This window comes from Corvus hawaiiensis, chromosome Z, assembly GCF_020740725.1.
Source record: "Corvus hawaiiensis isolate bCorHaw1 chromosome Z, bCorHaw1.pri.cur, whole genome shotgun sequence".
Classification (NCBI taxonomy): domain Eukaryota; kingdom Metazoa; phylum Chordata; class Aves; order Passeriformes; family Corvidae; genus Corvus; species Corvus hawaiiensis.
Genome location: NC_063255.1, coordinates 10,957,066 through 10,984,197, shown reverse-complemented (window position 1 = coordinate 10,984,197; position 27,132 = coordinate 10,957,066). Strand labels below are relative to the sequence as shown.

Below are 27,132 nucleotides of genomic sequence, written 5' to 3'. Positions count from 1 at the left end.
GGGAAGAAAAACAGTGGAGGAACAACGTGGGAGAGCCAACCTCGCCTGTGCTTTCTGGAGATCGTTTTTAGCTGCAGGGATTTTTTTGTTTACTAGGATTAGCAAATACCTCTGCAATCTTACTGTGAACCACTCAAATAGCAATTAAAGCCCTCTTCTTTGAATAATATCTCAGCCACAGCTCCATGTCATGCTTAAGGTCCTCTAATGTTCTGTGATGCCTCAAAAATTAGTAACAGCAACAAAGCTGGCAGAAGGCGCTGGTGGGGGCTGGCTGGCACCCTGCCACCCAGAGCCTCACAGCTGAGGCAGCGACCAAACCCTCACACCACCCCAGCACATCATGCTCTGGGGAGGAATCAATGCTCATGTTAGACCACCAACTTAATTCACCTAAGAGAACATAGCAGCTTTCCTTCTCTGTGGTCCTGGCTTTAGTGCCGGAAAACAGTTAAGAATTGACCTTTCCTCCTGTCATTTCAGTGCATTTGGGTATTATCCTTCTGTGGATGAGGATGTGCTGAGTGAACCATTTCCAGCTGTCTCTGCAGCTCCCCCATCACTCCCCTGGGTAATTGCACAGAGCCTGAGTGCAGAACACTGACTTCCTCCAGCTGTAACACAGGTAATCACATTCCCCAACAGGGATGGCATGCTGATTTTTTCAGCGAATCCAGTTATCTTTTTTCATTTCCCACCTTAAAGATTCTGTATAACTAGTGGGATTGCAGCTGTATTCATTTTTATTACTGAAGGCTTCACCTGCGAATAGTGGTGGTGAAATTAGAGCTTGCTTCCTCTTCTCTGGCCCCAATAATTATGAAGATGAATGTCTGCTGCTGGGTTTGATTTGCCAAAGTTCTCTTAAACTGTGAAGCACTGTGTGAATATACAAAATTTGGAGTGATAAGTGGCAAGAAAGTCACAGGAAAGCTGTTCTCTTTCTACCCTCTTCATTTACTACATTTTTACAGAACCTGTTTGTCATGGGTTGGCAAAGCATAGTCCCAGAAGTGATGTCCTTGCAGGGGGGTGCTTACAGCTTCCTCTGTGACCTGACAGAACCTATCAGCTGGCCTGTTTGAATATGGACAATTCTTTGAGCCACTTAAAGTTGTGACTGCCTCTGTGATGCACACTTAAGAATAGAAACCCTGAGGCAGAGGCTCTCTCGTTTCCGGTGCTGGGACAGGTGGCTGCGGGCCCTGTGCGGGGGCCAGCGGGCCCAGCCCAGGCCCTGCTCGGGCCAGGCCGGGCCGGGTCACGGCCATCCTGGAGCCGATGGACCCTGTTCCACCCGCAGAACACCCCCGCAACCTTGCTGTGGGCAGCCGGAGCGGCTCGGCTCCCCAACCTCTCCACTGTGATAAGCCACATTCCAGCTGCAAGGCCTAGGTGAGATTAACCCTTTTAGTGCTATGAAGAGCTGAAAACCTGACGGAAGAGAAAGAGGAGATGCTTAAAGCTGAAATTCTGTTGTGAAGCTATGATATATCGGAGTACCCATTGTAATTTCGTGAAGATATGGGGGGTGGAGTGCTCAACTCGTGCTTGTTAGCAAAAGCACCTGTGCTGAGACAGGCAGATGCTGATGCAGCTGTAATTTCATGAGAAGTTTGGACAGGGAGAGATGAACCAGATGAGGACTTTTGCTCCAAATGGGAAAGGAGAAAACCTCAGTTCCTAGAGATGCTCCCAGAGATAGTCCTAAAGATGAAGATGAGGAAGACCCTTTGCTCCCAGGGAAGGAGAAGGGCCTCTGTTCTTAGAGATGAAATGCTCCCAGATATGGGTGAAGAGAACTTTTGTTTCTAAACAGCTCAACCTTAAAACTGTACCCCAAAAAACTTCAAGAGTGGACCCTCGAAAGCAGTTGTGGGAGAAGCTGCAAGTTGGGGGAAGGGACTCACATGCAAGCAGAGAGACTCCTCTTTCTAAATGGACTGAACAGAGTTATTTGGAATTGGGCGGCTGTCTCATTGTGATAATGTTTTCATAGCACGAGCAAGAGAGATTCCTCTTCCTAAATGGACTGAACAAGGTTATTATGAAAGTGGTAAACAGACTGAACATCTCAAGGGTTGTCTTTTTACATTGTCAGTGGGAGAAGGGAGGAAGGTGGGGGAAGGAGAAGAGTTCTGAAGGTGTGGTATAATTTTTTTCCTTCTTTTAGGTCTGTTAATAAATTTCTTTATATTCTTTCAAGCTTGGTGCCTGCTTTGCGTTTCTCCTAATTCTTATCTCACAGAAGGTAAACAGTAATGAGTATTTTGGACCAAACCACTACACTAAATTGGTGTTTCCACCCAGTTACAAACCCAACTCGCTACAACCCGCTGCATTAAATTTAGTTTCGTATTATACTGTTATTATTAGATTGTTTCAGATTATATTATTATTAGACTATTTCTAGATTTTAGTGCAACCCTTCTTAATATCTGAAAGCCAAGTACTTAAAATATTTACTGTGTACTCAAAGATGAAAGCCCACACCGGGGAGCAGTAATCCTGGGATCCTTAGGCCAAATCTCACTGAATTGATACACGTTTAGTAGTTAATGCTTAAGTAGCTAAAATTGCTCTGGGCAACCTCCACATACAGTTTCCCCATGCACCTACCCCAGCTGAAGCATCATGCTGTGCATATTGTTTTGTACTAAGAACTGGTCTCCCTTTCGGGTAAAATTGTCAGGTACTGCCAAAATTTGTCATGTCAGAAGTGCTGTTCTGTATATAGAAAGCCTTCAGATGTGCCCATCCAAGCCAGGGTTCAGCACTCAGCATCTCTGGGAAAAGATACAAAATCTCTGCAAAGCCCACTGAAGGGTCTGCCCTTGTCACGCAGCTCTGCACAGCCTCGACCAGACTCGGAGACACAGCACTTCCCAGCTTTCCCATCCCACCACCTCTGGGATAGCAGCATTTCTGGCATACACTGCAGATCCCCATCTGCTGGCAGGTCCTGCCTGCCCATGCTCTGCTGGAGCCAAAAAGCCCTCAAAAGTCACAATGCCTGGTTTCTGACTTCCTCTAACCTTGACCTCTGAGCTCACACTCCTCGAGGTGCTTCTGGAGGAGCCCAAGGGCACACTTAAATCTGATTAGATTTGAAGATATGTTTAAATAACACATGCACTTGTAGAGATCACCCCAAAGAGGATCCCATCCAAATCAAGAGCCAGGAGCCATGGCCCTGGTGGCTGGGTTTGCTGCCCCAGGACGAGCAGTGCCATGATATGATAGTGCTGCTCCCTGGTTGCTCTACCACTTTCAGCTCCACTGTGAAAATAATCTGCTGCACAATTAAAATCCCATGGAAGAAAGGTCTCCGGCTGCTGCATTCTCAGAGGGATTGTTTTGCAGAAGGTCAGATAGCTTCTTTGGTGGAGATATACACAGGGTGATTTGGATAATTAATTACCAGCCATGACCTCTCCACTTTTGAAGTGAAGTAATCAGTGATCATTCCCCTCTCTCAGTTTTTCTGGGACAGATTACCTCCAGGTTTTTGTCATTACAATATGGAGATTTTTTTTTCAGATTGGATGAGTTTTGCAACTCCACATCCAAAGTGGTCTGAGGCTTTCTCTGTAACTTTGCCCCACTGGTGTACCAGCGATGATGCTCCTGCAGAACTGAGGAAAAGTACTTTGGAAATTATAAATTGGCTTTTGTGAGGCTGTGGTTTATTTTATATTGATCTGCAGCTTCTTCTTGCTGCAGCAGTTAACATGTCCTAAAAATGCTGAATTGCTCTTAATGAGAACATGGATATGCTGTTGCAGAATAATTTCACCATCCTTCAGGTGTATAGCTAGCAGATTTATGCAGTTGGCTTTTCTATTTTTTTCCTTTTCCAGGCCAAAGGTTGCCTGAAAAAGAGGAAAACCTGAAAATCTCAGTATTAATACAGCAGCAGAAGATCAGCAATACCAGCCCAAAATCCTGAAGAAGTATTAGCAATACCATGAGAAGCATCCCCTGGTGGAACTGAGAGTTCCAGCAGCAGTTCTGCCATGCAGGACAGAAAAATGGTTTTGTGCCTTATCAGTCCCAGATCTGAGCTCCTGCCTTCTGTTCCAAAGAAGTCCTGAGCCATTCTCAGCCCTGTCCCCCACCACTGTATAAGCATAGCCCACAGAACAAGCATCCAGGATCTGAGAAGAGCCATGTCCAAGCCTGATGTCTTCCTTCTTGCCCCAGTGGGCACTGCAGTCCGGAAAATGCCCAGGGCTTGGGTAGCCAAGCCCCTGGCTCTTCACTCTGATTCATCCTCTTCACTAGAGTTCATTATTTTAATTTTTCAAACAAAGCATTCATGTGATCTCCAAGTTGAAATAAAATTAAAAACAGTCAGAAGAACATACCGTGCTTCTGGGATTTTCTGACAAGAGATGTGTGAGTGGAAGTGCATTAGAAGCTGGCCAGCACACCAGAGGTGCTGATGCTCAGCAGTAGCTCTCTAACACCTTTGCCCAGCACCATCTCTGCCCACGATGTCCGCTCTGCTATTCTGGTCTCAGTTCCCCTGCTGGCATGGCTCAGCTGAACACAGGCACACACAATTCTACTTCCTCTCCTCCCCATAAGAACAAGCCCAGGCAAGCAGGAAAACTGATGAAGTTTGAGTAGGCTTCCTTGGGCAGAGGGAGCTACTTGTTTAGGATTAGTAGGGTGCCAGAAAGAGGAAAGCATGGGTGATGGATTTTATTGGAGCAAATGCAAGATGGAACTAGACAGAAATGACTGGCAAGCCAGAGTGTCTGATTAAATTTTATATTTTTAGGGATATTTATTGGACAAGACAGCCTTGCCTGCTATAGTATCACATAGCTTGCCTCATTTTTGGACAAATCTGAGTGAAAGTGTTAATTGCTCATACAGCCAAATTTTCCAAGGGGGTGGGGGAAACGTGATTTTGTAGGATATAGGCATCAGATCCAATTAATAGTCTTTATTCACTTGCTGCTTAAAAGATGAGATTGAATTTGTCTTAAAAATACTGTATCCTTTCTTAAGTGGCACCAATGTGTTGCTTCTGTGGCTTGCATTTGTTTTTTCGGTGGTAACATATGTAAGTTTGCTTTTCATGTTGCTTTTGTTCAGTTTCTGCAAACTAATTCTCCTCCTGGCTGCAGTTTTTGCTCATCTTGAAACAGGTTTTCCCTGCATTTACAGAAGTTTTTAGTTCCCTTTTCTACCTATGTATTATGTACTTTCCAGCGACAGAACCAAAGGGAATATGTAGGAATTTATCCAAACAATAAAAGTAATTGGCATGGGCACCTACAAACAAATTTGATTCATTTAGACAATCTAATCTTAAAAGGGAAAATCCCTCTCTGTGCTGTGCTGAGGTGCTGTAGCACTACATCGCTTCACCTGCCAGTTCTGTAAGAGACTTCACAGTTTTGTTGTGTGCTTGCCCTGAAACACCTGAGTTAATGCAGGTAGGTGCCTACACATGAGAAAGCCAGAAAAGAGGGGAAGTGAGTTGCTTACACATTTCAAAGTGCATGTTAATAAAAGAAGAGCCATTCTCTGAAAGATAATTCAAGGCTTGCCACTGCTTGGTGAATTACTTACACACTAGATGAACATCTACTCCTTCTTGACTTCATTCACAGCCTTGTGGCTTTTACTATCCTTTCTGCAAAGTAAGACATTATTCACTAGAGCAGCTCTCTCACCCAGCTCCCCAGGCAGCATGGCTGGTTAGGTGTTTTCCTGGGACCAGCAAGATGTGCTTTGAAGCTTACTGGACAGGGTTAGGAGCTGAACCTTCACAACAACTCTCCCTGCTGAGTTAATACAGGGAAAGAAACATTGTGACAATTTTTCGAAGGAGCTAGGGCTGTGCCACTTCTGTGTTGAAAACAGCATAAATCTACATACATGGTGAGACCCTTCAGCAGCCAGGTGGGTGGACACCAGCTTGTCAACCTCATACAGACACAGATTTGACAGAAGCGTGATGATCGGAACTGCATCAAACACAGCATTTCTCACCTGTACAATAGCAGCAGGGGCAGTGCCCAAAAGCACTGCAGCACCTGCAGTCTAATCATCTATCAAAGCTTTACACAAATTAAAGTTTTTCTCTGGATTGCATGCTCAGGGGACAGTTTTAAGGACATGGAAATAAAAATTCTAGTTTTAGACTCTACTGCTCCCACCAATAAGTAATGTTCTGCTTGCTTTTGAAAGCCATTACACCAATAAAATACAATCAATAAAATCAAAGTATCATGGGAGGCAGATGAAGAACCCAATTGCCTTGAAGGCAAGGACTTCTCCCATGTCCTTAGTTCTTCTAAATATGTACATAAAGATGTGAACCAGGCAGAGCAAGTTTTCATAACAGACACAATAGCTACTTTTATTTTTGCTGGATGCTCAAAACCTGATGTTAGGTAAATACATTCAGAAAAGGAATTCCTTCCCCATCCTGGTGTTCTCTGAAATTCTTCCATTTAAAGCTGCCAAACACACTGTGGTGTAGGTATGTCAAGAACTGATCCCTGGTCTCCAGGAGAAGATGGATAGGTGCAGAAGAGGGGTTCAGAGTACTGCTGTACAGCAAAGAAATTATGTCCTGGCCAAGTCCCCTCCCAGCTCCTGTGATCCCCAGCCTCCTCACTGGTGGGGTGGGATGGGGAGCAGAAAAGGCCTTGGCTCTGTGCAAGCACTGCTCAGGATAAGGAACACATCTCTGTGTTATCAACCCTGTGTTCAGCACAAATGCAAAACACAGCCCCCATACGAGCTACTGTGAATTAACTCTACCCAAGCCCAAACCAGCACCATAGGCAGCAACAGAAGACACACAAGGGACCACAAAACCTCTCAGATATGCCTGCAACCAGCTTTCTTCTCTTGTCAGAGGAAAATGTAACCTTCCACATTTGTATGAGTGGATTTTAGAGATGCAAGGCTGCTGTATTATCTCAGTGGGTTTAACACTTACCTTGTGGACCCCTTTACAGGGGTGTTGGATTTTGACCACACATATAAATTACTGAAGAGTTTCATTTCAGAACAAAACATCAGGGGTTTTTTTAATGACTCTAAACATTTTTTTTTTCACATTTATCAACCTGCTTTCTGAGGATACTGAAGAGAAAATGATTCTATGACACATTTATGCATGACCTTATGACAGGTATGGAAGGATGACCCCACTACACACAGACATTTTCATCCCTTTGCAGTCATCTACTTTATCATTCAGTAGGTGGTTAATGGAATTTGTCTTCATGTGTCATCTACTACAATTTTCAGAGTGCAGCCACATGCTAACATCAATGATTAACATCTCAAATGTGATCAGTTCTACAGCAGTTTTAATCAAAAGGTAAAAAATCACTTCGCTAAGGACTACATATGCAGTCCATTATTTAACTTGATTGAAAAAACAAGTCATTTCAAAAATGAATGTGATAATTATGTTTGGGATTGACCCAACAGAGACATCAGTGAGAAGAGAGAACTTGTAGAATCCAGCTGTTAACTGATTTTCGAGCGTCATTATTTCTGTTTATCAAACCCATCCACATTCAGACAAGACCCTGAGGTTTTGTCCTGTGCTGAGGTGTGACATGCTGATGTGAACACAAACTAAACTTCTACTTGTCCTAAAAGCAGAACAGAACACCACAAAAAATGATAACAATAGACAAAACCTGCGATTTTGAATTTTTACTTTATTGATTGTTTTGCAGATACATTAAAGGACTTTGATGTTTAGTTTGCAGAGTTTACAGTACAACTACATTTTCTATATTTTTTTTCTTTTTTCAGGGACAAAAAATCAATAAAATATAAAGTGAAGTCCAATATGATAATACAGTAGAATTATCACCTTCTTCAGGACAAAGAGTATCAGCTGTCCTTGTCTTGTGAAGTGCTGTTAAGCAGGGAGTGATTTCAGTCCCAGTAAACCTTCATCCCTGCAATACCGACTATTGCAACTACTGCTCAGAGTATACCTTACCTATGAACCGCACTTGTGTCCACAGAGAGGGAAATACTTAGGAGTGCTTTAGTTTTTATTCCTGCTTAACAAATGAATTTAAAGAGTGGATTCAAAGCTTGCTGCAATTAGCTTGTGCGGACTCACGACATTTTCGTAACAATACCAATATTTTACCACAATCTTTTGTCCTCAAGATAAAAAAAATTCACATGTGACATACATATCTTGTCTCCTGTTGCTACAGCATCATTGCTGTATATGGAGAGAGCCTGTTCTCCTTTTATCCCCAGTTTTCAGCACCATGTACTTTTGCTCTCTTGCACTAACACTGACACAAATAAGACACAGAACTTGAATGTACAGCATGTATGACAATCTTCAAATACTCTTCCACACCCTTGATCAAGTGTGATCCCCAAGTTGAAGAGAAACAACTAACCTCTTGCACAGACCTTAGCTTCTTATTCCTCACAACATCCCTGTGAGGTAGGAAGAAAAACATCCCCTTTTCCAGCAACAGGAGACAAGGCAGGGAACACAGCTGTCGTTTCACAAGGCAGTAAGTGGAGAACCAGAAAAGCTGGAAATCAGGAGTTCTTGGGTCCTAATTCTTTGATTCAGAAACCAAGGTGCTAAACTCCCAGACATTACCAGGTCATTAGTCTTTTTATAGCCATGTGTTAATGACAACAATGGCTTCTGTGCGTGTGCCAGCAAAGTGAAGTTCTATGGCAGAAGCAGTGTACACCTGATCCTGCCCTCAGACACTTCTCCTGTACTTCATAGATGTGTAAATGTTCACTGTAATTAACTAATCAGTCCTATAACTAATGTAGCTTAGGTAATTGCAATATATCAACATTTTAATTTATAGATTTCTTTAAGACTTGCCATCTATTTAAATGCTTGTGTTCTTTGGTCTTTCTGTTCCATTTTTGTGGGTTTATTTTTCCTCCGGATAAGTTAATAGTAACTGCCTTCCCCTGTATAATAGTTTCTATAATCCTCCCCTAAACCCAGCATTCATTCTGGGTACTCTCTACAAGAGCTTTGAGTGAAGATGAACAAAACACCTTCAGTGACTACACCCATCCCTTCAGAGTACCTCTTCACCCATCTCTGGCCCTGAGGGCAGAGAGAGGCACCTTTTGCTGTGTACAGCACCACAAGGGTTAGAATCGTCACTGAAGAGTCTCCATGCGTTAGGGAAGAGGCCTCTGGGCTGCTCTATCCAAAAGTGAAACTGTTTACAGTGAGCTAAAATAGTCAGGTTTTATTACATACAGATTTTTAATCTGCAAAACCTCTGTGAGCAGAACTTGAACCACCTCCACAGCAATAAAAATGGCCAAACAACTTGTGAGGAATCAGCAAGTAACACAGGGAATACACCTAAATAGCCTAAATAGAGAAAACATGTTAAGACTAACGTGCTGTGTTAAGATATATTGGAGTACTATGATAATATAGTTTCAAGTCTTCGATGCAAATTACCTATCAACCAAATCACTTGTATATGATAATCATGAAATTAGCACTGGTCTTTGTACAAAACATTTCTTTCCCATGGGCTCAGCATCAGGTCTTGCCTACAGATTCAGGCTACGCAATGGCCTACCACCCACTAGCAGCCACAAGTTCATGTCACAGCTTAGTCTTATGGGAATACTTTTGTACTGGCATAATGGTGTTTACAAAGGCATTTTGTTTATTTCTTTCTGGGATGAAGGGTAGCCTGTTGTGGTATAGAGAAGAGATTAACAAAGAATTGTTTAGGGTAAGTGCAACTATACAAAATAATACCTCAAATCAAAGCAGTTTTACTGCTGTAAAACCCACATGTGGATCAAGACAAATTTTGTAACTCTTCCATGAAGGAGAAGCATTTCTTATTTTAGAATGGAAAAATTCTGTACAAAGGCTAGTACAAGAGCTAAACATTGTATGGTTTTTCTACCTGGCTCCCCAAGAAATGTGTTACATTCCTTCTACAACACACATTGACTGTGGTGAATCCCTTATTCACTTAGTGTTAGAAGATCTTTCTATGTCATGTGCTTAACATGCTTATTACATGTATGATAGGCATTACGTACACTTCTTCTTGTGCATCTACATTTTACTTGTCTTTCAGTCACTTAATATGCTACAGTCCTGATGTCAAACATTATGTCAGGAATTATTTTAAGTGAAGTGTTTTGTGTGCTCCTATTTATACCAATGATAGAAATGACAGAAACCATTATGCTAGAGAGAACACTGTATTTTAGTAAATGTTGATTTCCAGTCAATCCATGCTCTGTAAAAGACATATGGTACTGATTTGGTATGTGAGATCCAAAGCTGTCATATTACCTGCTGGCAAAGGTAGCAAAATACAAAAATTATTTTGTAAGTAAGAGGGAGAAGAAGACATCCATAAAAATGATTCTGAGATAATGTCTTTTAATTTTGATTGTCTCAAGTTATCATGAAATTGGGTTCCAAACTCTTTAGATTTTGCTGATGCCTTGACAGTGGTGCATACTTCTTTTACCCTTGACCATCTGTATTCCCTTCAGAAGAATCTTAAAGGTGTTCACAACCTTCTCTTCCCCTGTTTCTTTATGCAACACTGGAAGGACAGACCTGGCTCCAGAAACAATATTCATTTGCCTTTGACTGGTAGCTGGGGAGAAGCATTATATCTGGAGAATAAGAGCAGTTCATGTGGGAAATTGTGCAGCTACTAGCTGTCTGCATGAGGACAGACACTTTTTAATCTACCTCCTTCACACTAGCTCCGTTCTAGTTTGTATGATTGAAATTTAAAGGGTCCCAGTTGGACTTTGGGAGGCGTGGGCCTCTCAATACCAACATACACACACTGTGGAAACAGTAGATATATTTAGATCCCAGTTATTTCCACAGATTTAAACAACTTTGTTACAGACTGATGAAAAAGTTCAGGAAAAGGAACGTCCGTATTCCCAATATCTCTGTACAGATACATATATTTGTTATAGACCACTCCAGAAAAGAAAAACCCACACCTTCACAGGAGAATGGATATGATAAGTGCTGTAGTTCCAGAGCAACAGATATCAGGAAACACAGAGGCAATCATAAGTTTTGCACAGTTGTTTTCTACTTCTGTGTAAAAAACCCTAGTATTTGGCAGAGAGACTACAAGGCTTTTTTTTTTTCTTTTTTACAATGATCATTAACATTTTACTATAGCATGATTCAAAACTTAGAGAATATATTCGCCATTCCATTAAAATTGGTAATGTTATGAAAGCAGAATACAATTTAGGCTTATAGTCGCAGGCTGAGTTTAACTACCTGAAAACTACTTACATAGCCCTTTACAAAAAAAAAAAAAGAAAAGAAAAAAAAAAGTAAAATTGCAAGACAGTCATCAATTTCTTCCATTTGGAAACAAGCTTTCTTGCGTGTTAAGCCCAGTCTGTATTTCACATTTAAATCTGCCTCATTGGTATTAGTTTCGGTGAAACCTAGCAAAAAGGAGGGAAAAAACCCACAACAGTTGTCATACAGATACAGATATGTAGCAGTACAACCCACCATTCACTTCCACCTGTATCAACTATGTACCATTTGTACTAGAGACCCTGCACTAATTTAAACTGCTGTATTTGCAGTATGTCAGAGATAAACACTACCACAACTAAATTTTCTGATGTAAGAATGCAAGATATGTGTGGTGCTAGTATCCAGACCCCCAACTTCATTTGTTTTGAGATAGGTCATTGGTGTAAGAAGCAAGCATATTGAGCTTGGGCAGATGAACCTGTACTTGCCCCCTGCACAGTCTTCTGTGCAGAAACAGTCAACTGAGTTTTGGAATATGCATGTTAGCAGGGGATATACAATCAAAGGTATACATATATGGTAAACACTCTGCAACTACTGTATATGGATACATTTGATGTGGTTATTTGTTTGATGATGATATAATACAATATCAAATTTATATTTCCCATTTTTTTAAATGTCCTTCTTCCATTCACATTCAATTTGTTTAATTATGGTTTAATAATGCTAATTTTGCTTTTTTAAAAAAAAACTTGCCTTTTCCCATTCACATTCATTTTTGTGTAAAGACACATTTATGTATTCTATTGTTTTAATTCATTCACTCACAAAATTCAATTAGTGATATTATAAGATGTACAGCAGACCAAAAATAAAGCATAGTAAGCCTACATAGGAAGTTAGATGAGGAAAGACGGTGTAAATAGGAACAATACAGAGAAGACTTTGTAGAGCAGCATAGTTAACATTTGCGTGAACTCTCACTCCAGGTCTACACAAAACCCTGAGGAACAGGCCTCCCCAGAAGATCCAAGCCTCTTTAATTATCTCCTGTTCCCAGCCCTATTTAAAGAGATGTCCCAGAATGAAGATCAGAAATAACTCCTGTGATCTTACTTTTTCAGGATGAAAAACAAATCCATGGATAATCTGGCTCTTAGTTGATTAATGTGCCCCATGGAAGCATCACCTGCTGCATCCTCCTGCCTCCTTAACCCATCTTTTTCAGTTAACGGTACTCAAGAAGCTAACTCATGAAAGAATAATATATAAGTGCCTTTTCAAGCATTCAAGCCTCTTTCTTTTAGAGGTACAGAGCTGTATTTTCTGTACCACTTAGATTTCCATGTAATCTTTCCTCCAGCCACTATGTATCATCATTTATAACCTTATGAGAATAGCCACTGAGGAAAACTTAGTTCATGAAGAATGTGTTTACTCTATCAAATGCTAATGAAATGTTTCAGTGGATGGCAACCATTCATTGATTTTTTCAAAGTTGTGCGTGAACTAGGATAATAAATAGATGTAATAGGTACAATGCATCAGCATTCCTGGATTCACTCCAGAAATGTTTCAACATTTCAGAGTCCAAGTTACCATGTGCCTCACTTTATTTGGGCCTATTTCTACCGCAGCCAGGGGTGGTTCCATTAAGTAAAGGTAAACACTGGAGGACAAAGATAGAACCACTAAAATCTGTATTCTGCAAACAATGACAAAGGCAATTACTGGAGAGATTACTGTTTTCTCTGATGTTGTAGATTTCAATACCATCAAAACATCAAGTGTTTTACATTTGATGAGCACATTACATTAAATATGATGTCTGCGCATCTGATGCTAACAGCTGTCATTTGTGTGTACCACAATCCACTTCAGAAGGGTCTGATGCCCGTGAGTGTGATGTGCCATAATGTCTGCTCAAGATAATGGAGGTGGTGAGAGCCCAGCACCACTCAGAACTGGACCCAAATGCAACTTTTGCTCCTACTAAAATGTGATTAAATAAGCAGAAAAATGCCAGTGTAACAAAAGGGATGGTTTGTGGTTGGAAAACAAGGAGTAATGCAGAAATGCAGAAAGGGCCCTGAGTCCACTGCTTTAAATCCCAGTAGAGACAGTCAATCCTGTATCACCTTATGCCAAGAGCACAGTACTTGGTAAGGGCTAAAGAGTCTTAATGAAGACTCTATTCACAGTGCGCAGTTTCAGAGCTCCTACTTCCTCACAGTACCTCCTAAGCAACACGTTCTTAATAGTATTCAATTACAGGAAGAACATCTTATCTTGAAAGCTTCAAATACCTTGCTAATGTTGGACAGGTAGGTGTTCTGGGAGGAGTTGGCCTGTGCAGTCCAGTACATGGCCTCTCAAGTGGTAAGAGAAATATGGGCTCTGGGCCTTGCTGCAATTCAAGCCTGTTGAATCTCTGATTCCCAAACCCAAAATACCCTTTTCAGCTACACAAACAGCCCTACGCTTATTTCATTGAATTCCTATGTAGCAAGCATTCCTTCAGGTTCTGATTCTGAATAATGCTGAATCCTGTTAAGTTCTATTGACCTCAACAAGCATGCAACAGCAAGTTACTGTTCAAAAATTTAAAATAAGCCCCTCAAAAAAAAAAAAGCTAGCATATTTGTTAAGTTAATAAAAGTTGTCTGTCTCTTATTAACACCTATTGTTTAATTTCAGATAAATGCAAACCGGAATTCTAACATCATATGTATATGTGATACAAAAATCTCTTCTTAATGGTTTTTGCAGCAGGGGTGATTGATCAAGAAAAATCCCCACACTATTAATTAAAAAATCAACTCAGTCTTGCAAGAGCCTCGAAAGAAAATGTTCCTCAAAGGAAAATGTACTTCCAGAAAATAAAATCTATATCCCATATCATTTTGAACTCAATGACTTGGAGACACAATTCCTTTTCAAACATACACTAGGCTTGGCAGATGCCTTTTCTATACTTCATGCTATCTTTTAAGAACATTTTGAAAAAACAAGCTCTAAAATTAAGGGGGAAAAAAAATGTGGTGGGGATTTGTGACTTATCCTGATTATTTTTATAATTAAATACATCTGCAAAAGTATGTTCTGCCACAGTCTCATCAATGGCAGAAGGCAGTACAAGCCCAAACAGATTGCCTGCCAAGGTGATCTATATGCTAGGCTACAGCAAATCTTATTTAAGCATGCGAGATAAGCCAACATTTTGTCTTCACAGTACAGTAAAATTGAGGGCGAATTGTTTATTTTTTAAATTATGCCAGTCTGTGATGAAGATTGTTGACTCTAAATCATGTTTCCTTTGACATTTTGTTGTTGCAAATGTTCTTTAGGAGATGTTTTTCCAAGTAAGTAAGTAGGCTGTGAAATGGAATTGTATAGTCAAATGTGTCTCAAATATGGCCATATAGACCATGAACTTCTCCTCTCCAAACAGGAGTAGTCTACATGGGGTGAGGCAGTTACATATAAAGATACAGCTATCTGTTAAAATCTCATTTCTAGTGAACCTAGAGAGGTATTTGTTTTAGTTCAGATCATACACTGGATCTACTGAAAAAAAGCTGCTAGAAAAAGGGGTCAGCTGCTCATTTTCCCCTGATTAGTTCTGTTTCAAACCAGGAAAATATATGATCCTGCTTTTACTGTGGCAATACAGTATCACTAAAGCTCCTGTCACCGATATAAATAAACCCAAGATATCTCATTCAGTGGACATAAATAATCACAAGCACAACTGTTAGTCTTGCAAGAAAGCCTGAGGCAGAGTTTTGAAATGTGGAGAAAAAGGACCAAGGATGCTGCAGTCTGAATAAATGCCTATCACTATGCTCTAATTCCTATTCTCTGATTTGCTATATATGAAATTCAGGAAATTACAGGATGGGGGGAAAGGGAAGGGAGGAAGGGAGGGAGGAAGGGAGGAAGGGAGGGAGGAATTAGGAAGGGAGGGAGGAAGGGAGGGAGGGAGGGAGGAATTCGGAAGGAAAGAAGGAATTCGGAAGGAAGGAATTCGGAAGGAAGGAAGGAAGGAAGGAAGGAATTCGGAAGGAAGGAATTCGGAAGGAAGGAAGGAAGGAAGGAAGGAAGGAAGGAAGGAAGGAAGGAAGGAAGGAAGGAAGGAAGGAAGGAAGGAAGGAAGGAAGGAAGGAATTCGGAAGGAATTCGGAAGGAATTCGGAAGGAATTCGGAAGGAAGGAAGGAATTCGGAAGGAATTCGGAAGGAATTCGGAAGGAAGGAATTCGGAAGGAAGGAATTCGGAAGGAATTCGGAAGGAATTCGGAAGGAAGGAATTCGGAAGGAAGGAATTCGGAAGGAAGGAAGGAAGGAAGGAATTCGGAAGGAAGGAATTCGGAAGGAATTCGGAAGGAAGGAAGGAAGGAAGGAAGGAAGGAAGGAAGGAAGGAAGGAAGGAATTCGGAAGGAAGGAATTCGGAAGGAAGGAAGGAATTCGGAAGGAATTTGGAAGGAATTCGGAAGGAATTTGGAAGGAAGGAAGGAAGGAAGGAAGGAAGGAAGGAAGGAAGGAAGGAAGGAAGGAAGGAAGGAAGGGCTAGTGCACTTCCATGCCACAGGTTTAATAAACAAATAACTGAGGTTCATGTCATGCTTTTAACCGGCAGCGCTGTAGTGATTTCAGGCACTTTTGCAAGGACCCATCAGTACGTCAGTGACACCCGCACGTACTCTGGCAGAGGTACACACTCTGCAAACAAGCATTGCTTTCCAAGCATTTATGCAAGCCACTGCTTTCAAGGTAAGTACATGTAAATGCATAAACCAAGAAGCATCTACATTTTTCATGCCCACAGCTCATGATTTCATGCATGACTGCAGCAACAGAACAAAGCAGACTGTACTGGAGCCTGCCTTCTGGAGAACTAGGAAATGGTTCCTGTGAAGGGTCCCTTCCTAATCTTAGAGAGACATATCCCAGGGACCCAGACAGTGCATTGTTCCAATACCTCTCATCAACTCCTAACTTCAGGCTACACTAAAGATTTGAAGTTTATATCATTCCTTAGAGACATTTCCAGGAAAGCACCAAGGAACAGTGGGTGGTGTTCATCTTTTCTTTGGACCTAATTGTCTTGCCCTATCATACCTGCTGCAGAGTTTAATCTCATAGCCCATCATCTTAACCTTATCACTTATTTCTCTGAATTTTTTGTTTGCTTCTGCTTTCACTGCCTTGAGCATAGGCAGCTGGACTTTACTTTGAGAAAAACACACTTAACTGAATATGTATCTGTTGGTCATCTCAACCAAAAAAACCCCAAAATCCTTCCAACAAGCAGGTTTGGAACAATTAAGGAGTGTCTTCAGTGTCTTCTGAAAACAGAAGTCCTTTTCTGTAGTTTACATCTATTTAAGTGCTTATTAAACACTGCACCTTCAAATTCATCATGAAGTTACTCCTCAATTAAATACAAAAGAACAAAACAAAGTGACTGATTGCAATAGATAAAAACCTAAAAAGTTCATTTTTATATTTTAGTTCTGGATGCTAGCTGCTTGACAGGCAGATCAGCCGAAGAAAAGGAAGTCTTGACATTACCGAAGTTTTAAAAATTTGGTAATTTTTTCAAAGATCAAAGTCAGAAGCTGAAGGAATCATTTAATTTCCACACAGAACTGCTGTATAAGGAAGGTTGCTTCCACTTTAAATTAAAATATAATAATGACTTCCCTAAAATATTACATGGAAAATTAGTAACCTAGCAAAGCGATTCTGTAGCAGCTTCCTGCACTTTGCAGTTGCAGGCCACTAGTCTTTAATCCAAAATCTTTTTCTCAGATAATTTAAGGTATTTTCAGCAGTGAAAGATCTTTATTTAAAATATCCAAGAAGAAACATACACAGTCATATTTAGTTATCAGAAATGCTCTCCTATGGACACAAGAAATAAATTAAATTTCACAGGTTCATTGCTCAGGAAGTTTCTACCAAGAATATGCTCAAAGCCTTAATAAAAAACCCTTGCACATACTAAATGCTCTGCAGTTTGTGAATTAGGTGCCATAGCCATGCCATGAACTCTGCAAACAGGAGTATTTTACTTCACTACTAAATATTCCTGAACTACTTTTACAGCACAGTTTGTACACCGTCATACTTGCTGCCCTTGCCAAAGGAGGGCTGAACTGCCCCAAAAGACTTCACAACACAGAAGAAAAGATTTTGTAATGTTCATGTAGGGACAGGCCATGAAGAAACTGTATTATCAACCACTCATGCATTCAGTTACACTCTAGAGTGCTACAGCTGTCCATTAATAAGCCAGTTTTGTGTTTGCATTAAGTGAGACTTAAGAATGAATGTGAATGTCAAAAGGCAGGGGCTTTCTAGATTAGTGAAGAGCATAAATTCCATTCATACAAGGCAGTCTTAGAGCAGTTCACTGATCGGCACTACTAACACAGAGGGGACAACAGTAGTCACTCCTGTCAATAAGATTCACAACTTCACCTAAAGATAGCATGGAAACTTAGCTACAGAGAGTTAGGTAAACTTATACAGTGAAAAAAATCACATATTTTTCCATCTCTCAGAGATTAATCACCTCCCATCTTCAAAGCACAGAAGTTTACTTTCCACTTGTCTTTTTACTCTTAGTCATTTCTCCATCTCTCCTGGTCTTCCTAGCTTCTGATGCTTCCAACATCATCACACTATATTAACCGCAAATTATCTTTCATTGTAAATCCCACAGGTAATCTATTCAGTCCTCATCTATAAAGGCGAAACTTACTTCAACTACCAGTCTTCATGTGGTAAGTATTTGTGGAGAGTTTTTGTTCTGACTCCAAACTGTACTGGTTTGTAAAATTACTTACTGCAAAGTCACAGCCAGTGCTTTTCTTGATATCATCTACGGTCAGTCCTTCCCAGATTTCTATGAGGGTCAATCCCTTCTTCTTGTCCACATCAAACACTGCCTATTAAGTTCAAAAAGCACATAATTATTTTTTATTAATAAAGGAGAAAATGAGGATGTAAATGCAGTAACATTGTACAAAATGGTGTGCTGAAGTAGATAGCATTCCTTCAGTAACAAAAGATGACACTTTCCACTTTCATGACTGACTGATAAAGATTTCTGCTACATTTATTTGTACCAAGAAAAAGAATCTAGACTGCGTTAGAATATCTAGAATCTAGAATGTGTTAGTTTTCTGAGTAAAAAGTACAGCTGTTCATCACTGCAGGAAATGAGGACCATGCCTGCTGCTCTGGTGAGAATGGAAGGCTCAAAGGAAAGGGCTGACATGCTCTTTGCTGCAAGACAATGTCCACCAAGAGACCACAAAAGAAACAAGGGAAGAGAATGTCTCCATCATTCTTTTATTTCAAGGCCAGTAGTGAGATCACCTTTGTCTGACTATAAGTTTCTCCAACAGCTACTGCACACCCAATGCAAATGCTAGAATTTTCAGAAGCCAGGAGTGAAAGACAAGATTTTCTGCAGCATTTTTAAAAGAAAGCCTGAGAGGAAGAGGCTGAAGGAGCAAAGGCTGTTCTGTCTGATGTCTTCATAAGATATGCACTCTACTTCTGAGACCTGCAAGTGCATCAAATAAAAACACCTGTAAAACAATGTGCACTTTAACAGTGCCTACCAGAGGGAGATACACAGGTTGCACACTAGTTGCCAAGGAAACCGTAAGGTCTAAAGTAATTTTCCTTAAAAATAAAAGTTTAGTAGCAAAAGACCAGTGAAGCTTGAACTTGAAATGAAAGTGAAGTCCTAAGCTCATCACAGAAGTATACTGAAGTCTAGCTGTCCTCTGGGCACATGAAACTGCTTTTTATGGGACTGAAAAAGGACAGCTTCTCTAAGTCTTAAAAGAGAAGCTGGGCATAAAGAACATACACACGAAGATGCTAGTGTGGAAAAGAATTTGCAACACTATCCAAATGCTGTTGTACATTTGTGTCATCTCCTGATAAAGCCACAAGATCTGGTAATTGATTAATATTACAGATATTTCTAAAACTTCCACATTTTGATATATTTTTCCTTATTTTGTGAAGAAAAATCCTTTAGATGTAGCAATATCCCACCATGAGAAAGCAAATTCTACATCAGCACCCTTGATGCATTCTACTTGGCATGATGGATGGCTCACAGAGGGACTACTGTAAGTCCTTAAAAATGTAGACACTGATAATAAAAGGAGTATGATTACAGCAAGAAACCTTAAGTCACTTATCCTGTGCTTAAAAGATCCACTAATGTACTTTGAGCAGCAGCAGAATCAGATGCTCATATGTACTTTTACCGGAGAATAAATTGCTTCACAAATAGAATCAAGTAAGGACAAGAGACCTAAAGCTCTGCTACAGCCACAGGTTTCTCTGAAACCTGTATACATGAAAGAAGATGCCAATTGTCCAACCTACAGGTGCTCTGCTGGGAAAAAAACCCCAACAAAACAAAAGGACAAAAACCCTACCAAAACCAAACAACAATGCCCCTTTGCCTCCCAAGCTGTGATACAGCCGCATTCGAAAATTGCATCTCACAGCAAATTTTCAGAAATACTTTGGGAAAAATAAGGAGATACACACTTTTCATGCTTGTCATAGGAGGCATCTTTGTTCTGAAGGAATCTAAGGGTACAGTTCAGTATGCTAGATGTCAAAGTTTTAAAAGGAAAAATACGAGCCCCAAGACCTCTGGACCTGAACTCCAAGGCCATCTTTCCTCTTCAGTGGCAACAGATGCTGAATATATTCTTCATTTTTTACTAAGATTTGCTACTGTTATTAGGGATAGAGGAGAAAATTATTAATAAGGAGTCAAGAAAAGTACTTTACCTTCTCTGTAATGATGCGGTCCACACATTGTTTCCCAGTAAGTGGCAAACTGCATTTTTCCAGGATTTTATGGACATTGCCCTGTGTTTAACAATATGCAAACATCTGTTTTTAAAAAACTCAAACATGCTCATGGAAATCACAACTGTAGCCATTCAGTGTTATTTAAACATTCAGTGTACTCAGAACACTCTTCAAACTCACTTCTATGGCAGACTAGTAAGAATTTTACTGTACTACTGAGTGGACTCCTGAGTTTAAAAGTTCTGCACACTGCTTCTTAATAATCTGCCCTTCCTGCTACAATGTGAGGTCAAGAGATACATGGAACCTCAATGATGACACATGAAGGACAAAAATTAGGAAACAACATTATGGACAACGTATTTCCCTGTGTTACCCTTTATCACAAATGGTATGTGCAGAATCAGCCACACACAGAGGAAATTCAAATCCCCAGAGTTCAAGTGCACACTCATACTCTCAAAACAGTAAATCCAGTTTATTTACCCACATTGAATTCCCATTCCCACTTTGTCTCTGGGAAAGACCCTGTCTTTTTTTCCTTTCATTTTTTAAAAATGCAAAAAGAGTTCACAAATGGCTCTAGATCACACTTAGTTAATGTAGGCTGCAAGAGCTCTGAATGGATATAAGGCAAATGGATCATTAAATTTTTGGTCAGTATTTTTAAGTGTTTTACAGAAGTAGCATTAAATGCATACTTCTCCCCTTACCCTATGTTTTTATTTTTTTGTCTAATTATCAATTTTTGGTTATGCATTTCAAATTTCTCAGAGTATAATATGTCTCATTTAACCATCTGGATGCAATACTTACATAATTTAGAATCATCAGTTTACCTTAAGGCTTAATCAGAAGCCATCTCACAGCTTGTTTGACTCCTGCATGATAACAAAATGAGCAATCCATGTGCTTTTGAATTTATCTTTCTCTGTGAGGAACTATTTCTTCATTCTAGTTACTTTCAATTGATCTACTTATATCCTGTCCATCTTGAGAATGTCCTTGTGCAATTTGCCTAAGAGCCAAGATTAATCTGTGCTATTTATAATATCTTCAGTAACATATCAGATACACTTTTCAGCCCTGTGAAATTAAGTGTCTCCTCCTGGTACCTAATTGAGATTGAAATGCATGGACTTGCAGAGGTGACAGCTTGAATGGCTTCTGTAACCCTGAGAACTGATACATTTGAGCTTCTTAACACTTGAGCTGAAGATTATTGTATTACCAGTTAGCCTTAAAAATGTAATGCATTTCCTGATCTTTTCAAAGGTTGGACTCTATGATCTTAGAGGCCTTTTTCAACCTAAATGATTCTGTGACTTTTGGAAGACATCTGTCAGGACAGTATAAGAAGAGCAATTTAAATGGAACTGCATGATTTTTACCATCTGAATTTATTCAGATTTATATATTTGTTCAGCTAAAGGAAAAGACTATTGTATAGATACATAACATCTTAGGTGTTCCAGTCTCCTTTAAATAAAAAATTCTGTTGTTGAAGAACAAAAATGTCCTTAGTCTTCCACAACATATTAAAATCAGAACTTTTCACAGTATGAGAAAGGAGTTTTCAATTCAGTGCTCCATGTTTCAGTCATGCCCAAATCAAGTGCTTAAAACCAGTCTCCATTCTATTTTGCTGAACAATGTAGACAACTCATTTCACAACATGGAACAATTACCAGCCATTACTTTGCCGTGTTTTGCAAAACATGTCAATGATGGTATGGGGGTAAGAACTTGACTTCTAATTCTCTCAGGCAGTATTTAGCAAATTAGACACAGATGCACTGGGACTGTTTAGACATTAAATAACAAGCTTATGTTCTATTACTCTTTTCTTCATAGCTATAAAAGAAGAGGTAATTTATCAAAAACTACACTAAGAAAAACTAATGAATTTGACTTAAGGTCTATTTGCCAAGTGTCTCACAGTGGCCTAAGCATATGGAACAAAAATTGAAATACCCTTCTGCAGATATGCCCTCTTGGTTCCTGATATGATGTAATGAACAGATTTTCTCTGCAGAGACTGCTTCCAGGCAGTGGTATTTAACTGTTATTGATGAACTCAATCTCATAAAATAGTTTAGTCTCTTTTATATAGATTTAATTCCTTGAGATTTTGCATCATTCTGCTATCATCCACAACTTCATTAGCTGGCTGCGGAAAGTGTTTCTTCCTGTTTCAATTAATTTCAGTTAGTTATCCCTATTTTGTTTATAAGGCAGTGGCAATTCTGCATCTACCTTCTCCATTCCCTCTTTATTTTGTGTACTTCGTTACCCTTCCTCAATAGCATTTCTTAAGCTGAAGACTCTTCTACGAAGCTGATTTCATGTTGTCTCATCTATCTTCTGTACATTTTTGCTTTCATTACGTATAAAAACTTAAGTAATTAGAAGTGTCATTAACTTGGGACTGAGCATATTTATTTGTATTTGTAACATACTGCAGATCAGAGTTTTAAAAGAGTAAAATTGCTTGAGTATTTGCTTGAGTGGTAAGACAAGTTACTAGTTCCACCATCATAATTTAGTGTAAATTATATTCTGCCTGTGCTGCAAGGACCCAGCCTATTTCTATGTTTAAAAAGTGCAATATGTGTCCTGAAAGGGGAAGGGCTATTAAACTCTTAGAAAACTTACTTTAATGTTTAACAAGCCATCATTATTATTAAAAAAAGCAAACAACCAAACTTGAAAAGGATTAGAAGATCCTTCACAAGATCACGTATCAAACAAAACTAGCATAAGAACTACCTATTGCAGCACCTCTTGAACACGCCCACTGAAGGCACTGCCTATATCCCATGTCTGCCACTGTATTTCCATTCATCAAATCTTGACTGCTGCTGATTACAGGAAACTTTCATGTCTGATGGTAGATTTCTTATTTATTTGGAGAATAAGATTACAAAAACATCCCTTTACTAAAGAGACAGTAGACACAACAGACTGTCTCAGTACAGGCAGACATTTCTTTCACTCAGTAGCATACACAGGGCTTTGAGCAGGACGAAGGATTGCTCCTCTGATGCAGAGATTCATATGCAGTAAGTTTTTGAGAAAGTATTTGGTGTAAAGAATTAAAAAGCCATAAATAGAAAATCAGCTCTGTGAGAAGCAGTCAGCCCCAACAAAAGGCTTCTGACTTTCAGAATTGGCCTCATGGGTGCTATATTTAATTGCCTACTAATTAAAAAAAAAAAGGAAAAAAAGGAAGAGCACCTGAAAACTCTAACAGCAGCATTGATCTCTAAATACTAGATATATATATTTCATCATCTTCACATTTGAGCAAGCAAGAAGCATTGATATGAAGACCCCAGAAAGAAGCTAGGTAAGAGGAAAAAGTGCCATTTAAACATAAGAATAAAATAAAAATGATGCATACTGTTTAATTTGGCAGTGCCTTCTCACAAAAGCAGAAGAAATAATTTATGAAAACCTGTAACTGGCTCTCCAGAAGTGCACACCAGGCATACCATGCACAAAAGTGCCCAAAGTAGGTATACCTATGCCAAAATAAATACTTCTATGCCTGACCTGTTCCTAACAGTGAACCTATCTCTGTTCTCACTCTTTTCCTGTTCCATTACTCCTACAGACATAACAAAAACAACCCAGCAAACAATTTCCAAACACTGTTTTGGAAAAATATTTTAGCAATAGTACCTTTAAGAGAAAAACTGGTTTGAATCATTTTATTGTGTGTGGACTCTAAGCCTTAACCAAATTCCACAGTATGTAGACATTTAGCATAAATATTTATTCAGACCACATTAATACCTGAAGTGTGTGTCTGAGCAAACAGATAACTACATATGTTACTGCAATTTTTGGGAGGCTATGTGATAGTGATGCAAGTCATAGAGACAAATTTGTTTTATACTCTCATTTACTTATTTATGCATATGAACATGAAAACTATTGGGTTAAACTCAGCCCTATTACTCGAAATGTGCCCCTTAAGATCACAGTTTAGTAGAAATTGTGAAACTACTGTTATTCAATTCTTTTTTATTTTCAAGTGAAAATTAATTCTTCAAATCTCATTAAAAACACAACTGTTAATATATTTATTCTCATATTTCCATATTTACTATAGCTTACTACACAAATTCTGACAAGAGATATTATTTTGAACAATACAAAACTAATCCTTGTTGCAGACATATAACAAATTTGGAATAACAGAAACCAAAAAATTAAACAAAAAGCAAGTTTTTAAACATTTGGGATAGAGATTTTTCTCCTTCAGTACATTTTTTCTCCTGTGTTAGAAGTTTCAAATGAAAAGTTTCCTATGATCTTTGGGGGGGATTTATATCTATAGCATATACCTTTATCACTACCCCCACAAAGAAGTCTCTAGATTAACCACTTACACATAATGATGCAAGGTAGCCTGCATCTCATCATGCCAAAAAATATATTCTATTAAGCTGTTAGTACCAATTTGACTGGCAATTTCAAAGGTAAATAACTTTCCATCATAACAAGTATTTAACCGTGGGAAACCTAATTTTTCAAATTATTCTGAGGCAAAGAGTAGAGTAGCATCTACTGTAGCTTTGGCAATGGCTACCCCCATTAAATTTGCATGAAGTAGCTAAAAAAATGTGTGCAGCTTTTAAACATCAAGTTAATATTTCATTTTTTTTCCCATGGTGAATGATTCACTTACAAGAGTGGAACCATACTAACCTAGCCTCCAGTTGCACCACCATAATAAATAACAGCAAAACTGTCAAATCCTCACAGAGTAGCAGAACGAAAAAGTCCTTTTTTTCCTGTTTACTTCCTTTTTTTTGGTGCAGCAAAAACCACTAATTTAGAAAGAAGCGGCAGAGCCTTACCTTGGCTGAGTGCTCCATGGTGACAACCACTTTGGTCTGTGCGCTGGATACCAGGTCCATGGCACCCCCCATTCCTTTCACCATCTTACCCTAAAATTAAAATTTTAATGGAAATGTAATATTATTTATTATTACTATTATTATTATTATTAAAAAAAAAAAGAAGATAATATTGTGGCTGCAAGTGGCAGCACAAGATAGTCACCTTTTCCTGCATCAACACCCACCTATTTCATAACCACAGTATTCAAACACCAACAGAGTGAAAGGAGCTGTCTCATTCTAGGCTCTATATGACGAAAATAGGAGAAGAATGATGAGTAGAATAAAGAGATCCACTGCCATGGCTGGTGCCCTGGGGTGTAACCTAAATCTGAGTAGTATCCTTGGCTTAGTGGAAGCACTGACGCTGAGGAGCAATGAATTTAGTTCCAATGATTCTGTCACTTGAAAAGCAAAGTGTACATCTTCCTGTTGATGGAAATGTCATTACTTCCTCAAAAGAAATCCCTACTTTTGAAATGCAGCAACAAGAACATCTGAGCACTGCACATCCACCTGACAGTTTGGAAAGTCTCTTGCCACTTTAGAAAGCCATGCCTTGTACCACTATATCAGCACAAACCAATTGTTTTTGTTCTATTCCAGATGTCTGTAGAGGTCATTTCAGAGTATGAGCAAATATATAAATGTGCCTCAGTACTCACTTCTGCTTGTCCCTCAAACCAAGCAGTGTTTTCAGCCTCTGGACTCATTCCACTCTCAAAGTGTGTTAGAATTGCACGTGTTATCACAGCAGGTGTCTTATGGCTTGGTGTTCAGCTACCTCTATTTTTACTTTCCATAATGCTATGGCACTCAACCCTGCCTGCTTCCATCACCTAAAACTGGATACATCTGATCTTGGAAGGGAAAGGGATCCAGACACAACACACTACTGACAGGAAATGATTAAAAGTACAAAGTTCTATGAGTATGAGCAGAGCAATTGTATTTGAACAAGCACTAGACCCCAGTAATCAAAGATGGCAACAATCTCACATACCAATCCAGAGTTGCTGAGGAGGAAAGAAAGGGGAGTGGAACATCTGCATGATAGGAGAGGCTAGAAGGAAATGTGACACAAGGAGAGCAATGAGGATGGTGAAGGGCCTTGAGGGGAAGCCATATGAGGAGTGGCTGCGGCCAGGTCAGCCTGGGGAAGAGGAGACTGAGGGGAGACCTCATTGCAGTTACAATTTCCTCATGAGGGGAAGAGGAGAGACAGACACTGATCTCTGTGGTGATCAGTGACAGGACCCAAGGCCGTGGCCTGAAGTTGTGTTAGGGGTGGTTTAGGCTGGATATCAGAAAAGGGTTCTTCACCCAGAGGGTGGTTGGGCACTGGAACAGGCTCCTGAGGGAAGTGGTCACAGCACCAGCCTGACAGAGCTCAAGTAGCATTTGGACAATGCTCTCAGGCACATGGTGTGACTCTTGGGGACGGTGCTGTGCCGGGCCAGGAGTTGGACTTTGATGATCCTTGTGGGTTCCTTCAAACTGAGAATATTCTGATTCTGTGATTCTCTCAATTTTACAGATTAAAATAAATTAACTTCTGTCTCAAATAGTTTCCATTTGTTTTTGACAGGTTATATGGACAGTAATATACCATATACTGTTATGGATACAAACCCTAAAAGTTTATGATTAAATGCCTGGAAAACTTCCTAGTACAAAGCTTTTCTCTTATGCTTCCTTCTATCAGCAATGTGATTCAATACCTTACAAGTATGAGTACCTATGGTCCATCATAAAAAATATATGGAAGAGACTTGTCTCATTAAACTGCCAGGCCAGCTACTAGTTATTCTCTTGATCATTACAGTCTCTTATGTAACGAAGCCAGTATTCACACCCCACATCCCACCTCCCCCAAAAAAATTTCTTATTTACCTACTGTTGGCACAGTGAAGAATAAATCACATCTTCCTAAATCTATAAACAAACCTTTTGGAACTGTTCAGTCAGACTAATATTTAATATTTATCACATAAATTATCATTACTACTAAATATTTCTTAGCAAATACAAATGTGAAAAGGATTTACCTCTGTCCTTAACTTCCTGG

The 27,132-nt window shown here is 39.6% G+C and overlaps 1 protein-coding gene across 1 annotated transcript in view; it reads right to left on the bottom strand.

Annotated features, from left to right (window-relative positions):
• Nucleotides 1-7,683: 7,683 nt before the first annotated feature.
• Nucleotides 7,684-27,132, bottom strand: part of OXCT1 (3-oxoacid CoA-transferase 1) — an 83,346-nt gene continuing 63,897 nt past the window's right edge. Inside the window, exons 14-17 of the mRNA XM_048290859.1 lie at nt 25,023-25,112; nt 20,131-20,211; nt 18,147-18,248; nt 7,684-11,472 (exon numbers count right to left, since the gene is read on the bottom strand). Coding sequence (XP_048146816.1) covers nt 11,437-11,472; nt 18,147-18,248; nt 20,131-20,211; nt 25,023-25,112 — 309 coding nt within the window. The 3' untranslated portion in view covers nt 7,684-11,436. The remainder of the gene's footprint in view (nt 11,473-18,146; nt 18,249-20,130; nt 20,212-25,022; nt 25,113-27,132) is intronic.